Source organism: Cucurbita maxima, unplaced genomic scaffold (genome assembly GCF_002738345.1).
Source record: "Cucurbita maxima cultivar Rimu unplaced genomic scaffold, Cmax_1.0 Cma_Scf00022, whole genome shotgun sequence".
NCBI lineage: Eukaryota > Viridiplantae > Streptophyta > Magnoliopsida > Cucurbitales > Cucurbitaceae > Cucurbita > Cucurbita maxima.
Genome location: NW_019272038.1, coordinates 3,327,067 through 3,332,587, shown reverse-complemented (window position 1 = coordinate 3,332,587; position 5,521 = coordinate 3,327,067). Strand labels below are relative to the sequence as shown.

The 5,521-nt window shown below is 33.2% G+C and overlaps 2 protein-coding genes across 2 annotated transcripts in view; both read left to right on the top strand.

Moving 5' to 3' along the window:
* LOC111496569 (vacuolar-processing enzyme) overlaps nucleotides 1–2,477 on the top strand; it is a 4,827-nt gene extending 2,350 nt beyond the window's left edge. The window contains exons 4-9 of the mRNA XM_023147053.1: nucleotides 233–318; nucleotides 403–602; nucleotides 972–1,020; nucleotides 1,255–1,464; nucleotides 1,718–1,924; nucleotides 2,069–2,477. Of these exons, the coding sequence (XP_023002821.1) occupies nucleotides 233–318; nucleotides 403–602; nucleotides 972–1,020; nucleotides 1,255–1,464; nucleotides 1,718–1,924; nucleotides 2,069–2,251 (935 nt within the window). The 3' untranslated portion in view covers nucleotides 2,252–2,477. The remainder of the gene's footprint in view (nucleotides 1–232; nucleotides 319–402; nucleotides 603–971; nucleotides 1,021–1,254; nucleotides 1,465–1,717; nucleotides 1,925–2,068) is intronic.
* A 928-nt stretch (nucleotides 2,478–3,405) lies between these two features.
* LOC111496571 lies at nucleotides 3,406–4,770 on the top strand. Its single transcript, XM_023147056.1, has 4 exons — nucleotides 3,406–3,470; nucleotides 3,561–3,858; nucleotides 4,111–4,185; nucleotides 4,466–4,770. Exons 2-4 carry the CDS (start codon nucleotides 3,583–3,585, stop codon nucleotides 4,532–4,534), a joined length of 420 nt encoding a protein of 139 aa, XP_023002824.1. The 5' UTR covers nucleotides 3,406–3,470; nucleotides 3,561–3,582; the 3' UTR covers nucleotides 4,535–4,770.
* Nucleotides 4,771–5,521: the final 751 nt, after the last annotated feature.

The following is a 5,521-nucleotide window of genomic DNA, read 5'->3' as shown; positions in this document are numbered from 1 at the left end:
CGGGTAAAAAAAAAAAAAAAAAAAAAAGGCCTTTGATCCTTTGCAACGTAAAAAAATGAAATTTGCGCTCTGATTTTTTATATTTGTTGTAATTAATTCACTTTGTCATTATTATTGTAAGAGCAATGATAAAAGGTCATTATTCATGATAAATTCCTCATCTTCAAAATAACTAGTTTTATTACTTGATAATGGATAGAAATTTCTCATCTCTGTGATACATTTTTCCCAGGGATGCCTACTTATCCCTATATGTATGCTGATGATCTTAATGACGTTTTAAAGAAGAAGCATGCTTCTGGATCCTACAAAAGTCTGGTAAATTATTGAACTGTTCATCGCTTGAGACTGCAACTATTCTTAGAATGTCATTATGTAATGGGACTCTACTTAATATTGTAGGTATTCTATCTTGAAGCTTGTGAATCGGGAAGTATCTTTGAAGGCCTTCTTCCCAAAGGTTTGAACATTTATACAACCACCGCATCAAATGCTTATGAGAGCAGTTGGGGTACTTATTGTCCAGGGGATTATCCTAGTCCTCCACCAGAGTATGATACTTGCTTGGGTGACTTGTACAGTATTTCTTGGTTGGAAGACAGGTAAAAGATAAATAATAAACTTGCCTCTATTGTTGTAGTATACTCTGTTCTCAATTATTTTAACTTTAGACTAAAAAAATGATATCAATATCGATAGGTAATATTCTTTTTGTCGTGCAACTTCAGTTTTGGGCATTTGTTCTCACTTCTCTGTACTCATTGGTAGTGTACAGCACCATCATACTTTTGGCATCTAGCATTCATTCAGCCTAGCTGAAGAAAGAATATCGTAAAATTCTTAGATCCAAAAGCTGGGACTATGAGATTATGGTTACTTTGATGATTAATTTATTTTCTACATGATTCAGGTATGAATTCAAATATTAATCTATCCAGAACCTCATGGTTTTTACTTTGGTCTGTAAACAGTGATAATCACAATTTGAAGACGGAAACTTTACGCCAACAATATGAACTGGTAAGAAACCATGGATTACTGTTTTAGGAGAAGTTAAAACTCCTATGAGTTTAAATTTAATTCTGATGGTTCTTAAAAATGAATTTTTTGCTTCTTGAACATTTCATCCTTAGAAAATGCAAAAATTATACAATTAAGGCGAAAGGATACTTCAGTGTATGTTGATCAAAACACAAAATTTTCCATTTACGCTCGGCATTAAAAAGAGCCTGACATAACTGCTGGTTTCTTCAGGTGAAGCAAAAGACGCTAAATGCCAATTATGCTTATGGTTCTCATGTCATGCAATATGGTGATCTAACGCTCAGCAAGGACGCTTTGTCCTCATATCTGGGTACTGATCCTGCTAATGAGAACAATACTTTTGTCGAGGAGAACTCTTTGAGGCCAACAGCAAAAGTTACCAATCAGCGTGACGCTGATCTTGTCCACTTTTGGGAAAGGGTTAGTTTCTTCTTTTTCCATTTTAGAATTGATAATATTTGAACACTATTTGGTAGACTGTAAAAAACGAGATATTCTGAGGATTACCAAATTCTTATTTCCTTGAGTTTAAATTGTGATAAGTGCACAGTTCAGATGGTGTTTGTTATTTGCTATCTGTTACAAGTTCAAATCTGCGGACTTCAATGGCAATTTAATTGCTACACCACTTTGTCACATTTCTAATATAGCCATTGCCTGTTATTGATTTTAGTTTCGCAAAGCTCCTGAAGGCACCACCAAGAAAGTTGAAGCTCAGAAGAAGTTTGTGGAAGCAATGGCCCACAGAGTTCATATCGACAACAGTGTGAAGCTAATTGGAAAGGTGCTATTTGGAATTGAAAAAGGTCCTGAGGTGCTCAATGCCATCCGACCCACCGGACAACCCCTTGTCAACGACTGGGACTGTCTTAAGGATATGGTACAAAGTCGATATAACCGGATTCGCTTATTTCCTCTTTCTTTCTTGATGGCTTGTAACGAAGAGATTACGCATCAATGATCTTTACTTGTGTTTTATTCATTGTAAGCTGTGTCATTCCGAAGTGATGTGATATGCATACAGGTCAGGAGCTTTGAGGCACGCTGTGGATCCCTCTCCCAATACGGAATGAAACACATGAGGTCCTTCGCAAACTTCTGCAATGCTGGGATCAGCAAGGAGCAGATGGCGGAGGCTTCGGCGCAAGCTTGTGTAAGCGTCCCCTCGGGTCCATGGAGTTCTCTGCACAAGGGCTTCACTGCTTGATGATGATGAAACCAAGCCCCACTTATCTGATTTGAAAGTACGCTTCTATCACCATTGTTTATATCAAATGTATTCAAAATGGATCCAGAATGGTTATTTGTAAATACAACCACATGGCATCATGTAAGAAAAAGAAACAAAGGCATATAAGAAGGGTTATTGCATTGCTGTATTGCATCTGTTTATAAGAAATGAAACTTTACTGATTTCAACTAGAGGTTGGCCTTATGAACTCAATATAAGTGGTAGGTTGTTTCTTACCTATGAATTCAAGGAGTCTTTTTTCTTCCAATCTAGTTGTTATGATAATCAGTGCTGTTCCATTAGCGTATCCTTCGATCCAAAGAGCTTTATTATTGAAGTGTGTAATATAACCCACAAACTCCCTTTCCATCTCTTCTTATCTAAAGCACCATTGAAGTCAATCCACCACGATCAATAGGTATCTAAATATTATATTGGATTACTCTTAAGTGTTGTAATCTATATTTTGAAATTTGGGAGTGCCTCACTTCCACTATCTCTTATTTAGAGGATCTACCTCCTCAATTAAAGCTTTTAGATCCAATCACCGAATTTCGGTTGACGGTTTGATTTTTTTTAATTCCTTCTCAATCTCTAGTAGATTTGCTTTTTTCTTATACCCTCGGTGTACTCTAGCTTGCATGTTTGGTCCTATCAGATAGTCCCACTTAGGTTTTATAGTAGAGGAAGAAATGTTTCGCTCGTCCCTGTTACAAGTACATTAGTTCACAAAGCTTTAAGTTGCGTGAACCGACATGTCATTAGAACCGATCAAGACAAGATTATAATGAACCACCATAAGCTGAGTTTGTAAATGGATATTTAAATCTACAACAACAACCGATTTTTAACTTTTTGTTTAAATGATAATAATAATTATCATATTTTGTGTCTGTTAAATTAGATTTGTTATTTGTGAAACCTTTTTAAAAATTATGTAATTTAGCCTCGTTGATTATGACACGCCTCCGTTCATCCACGTGTCCTTCTAGATATAGAACAATCAACAACAGCCGTCGGATCATTGATGGCAGATCTGGCTATCGTCCAAATAGCCTAGAAAATTCGAGATCCAATGGCTGAGAGGTCCCGGGAGAGTTGCCATTGAAAAAGACGGTTCTCTCCTTTAAAAGGAGCCCAGGCATAGAAGCTGCATCACTCACTTAAAAAGTCCTATCCAATTCAATCCCCCAAGGTCAATTCCGTAATTTCAGCCTCTTTTTTTTTTTTTTTTTTAATGAGATTTGTTTTATATTTTTTATATATTTTTAAAAATTGGATTTAGGAACTCTGATATTCCGGGTGCGATGAGAGGGAATACCAACGGCGGCGGCAGATCAATAAGCTCACCGGAGAAGAGAGCGGCGTGTAATCACGGCAACCACCACAAAAGCGGGGGAAGTGAATCAGAAACAAAGGAAGGAGGGTCATCGTCCGGCAGCGGAGAAGGGGGAGTGTGGCTGCCGGAGTTCGTAATAGCCTTAACGAATAAAGAGAAGGAAGAAGATTTCATGGCGATCAAAGGGTGTAAGCTGCCTCTCAGACCTAAAAAACGGCCCAAAATTATTCAACGCACCATCAATGTAAGCATACCTAACCCACCCCAGATTCTTACTTGCTTTTTAATTTTCATATTATTATTATTATTTATTATTAACGGTAATAAGTAAATAATTGAAATTAAATTATAATTTTGAGTGGCAATGGAAGGGTGTAAAACACGTGGAGAGCTTTGATTGGAGGGTACTAAGGGAAGGGTAGTTGTGTAATAAATATGAAGTTGAGGGTATTATTTAATGAGTTGATATATATTTGTATAAAAAAAATGGAGGCAGCTGGTGAGCCCAGGGACGTGGCTGTGTGATCTAACGCTGGACAGATACGAAGTCAGGGAAAAGATGTCTAAAAAGGTATTTATTTCTTTATTAAAAAAAAAAAAAAAACTATAAAATAAAATAAATAAATAAATATATATATATAATAATAGATATAATATCTAAAGAATATATTTAGTTACGGAATATATCTTTTACCTTATATCTAATATTCTTTACTTTATATTTATATTTATATTTAATTTATAGTATATGTTTTATTTTTAATATTTAATTAGTTTATATTTATATTTTCTTTGGGAATTTTATGAATATAAATATTCTCACTGTTCTAATTATATATTTTTGGAAGCAGAGACGAAGAGGGCTTAAAGCAATAGTGAAAGTGGAGTCAGATTCGGAGTGGGAAAGGCATAGTTCATGAATACCAACTTTTTCTATTGTAATTTTTAAATCTATTTAACTTTATTAAATGGTTAGTTTTAAAATATTAGAAATTTATTATTTTAAAAGTTTAAAAGGCATTTTAGGAGTGGACAGCTGGATGCATTTAGGCAGCTTTTATATTATTTTATTTTTGGCATTTGATGGACACCGTTCCTTTTTCTGTACTTTTTTTTTTAATATTTATATATTTACTTTCTTGTAATATGACAATTTTTAAAAAAAAAGTGTTAATAAAGTTCGAATTTAATTTTTGTTCTTTCGTATTAGTCTCTAATAATAGTTATACTAAAAATTATTCAGAAGAAAATTATAAAAATTAAATTAAAATTTATAATTTATTAAAAAAAATTAAGGTGATGCTTTGAATTTATAATAATTTAGTTGAAAAAATAATACTTACCTATTTAATAAACTCAAGTTGATTTTAGATGCTCAAATTAAATGTGCTTCGCTATGAAATAAATGATAATAGTGAATAAATTCTTCAACGAAAAAAAGCTGTCTCATTGTCAAATTATTTATATAACATTAATTAAATTTAACTCATATATATATAATGTAAGAATATAATGTAAGAAGATTATGAACTCTCCACTTAAATTTGTTTAAGTCATATATATATAATGTAAGAAGATTATGACTCTCCACAATAGTATAATATTGTTAGAGTTAGGGCTCATACGAATAGAGAGTGTATTCTTAGATTATAAACATATGATCATTCCCTAAATTAACCAATGTGGGACATTACATTTTCATCTGATCTATAATATACGCCAAAATTAAATTCCACTAAATTTAAGTAATATTTGAGAGGTGTAACAAAAAAATTATGTAGCATACTAAAAGCCTATCTCATTTCAAGTTCCTAATAAATGAATAAATTCCATGTTCTTTCAACCCATGTAACTTGTTTTTGATTGCTACACAAAGTTTGTAGTGTTTTTTTTTTTTTTTTTTTTTT

Bases quoted from the DNA above. Each gene is read 5' to 3' on its own strand.
- LOC111496571 (XM_023147056.1), top strand. From the start codon at position 3,583: ATGAGAGGGAATACCAACGGCGGCGGCAGATCAATAAGCTCACCGGAG. The intron at 3,859-4,110 runs GTAAGCATACCT...AAATGGAGGCAG, and splicing joins TTATTCAACGCACCATCAAT to CTGGTGAGCCCAGGGACGTG. The intron at 4,186-4,465 runs GTATTTATTTCT...TTTTGGAAGCAG, and splicing joins GGGAAAAGATGTCTAAAAAG to AGACGAAGAGGGCTTAAAGC.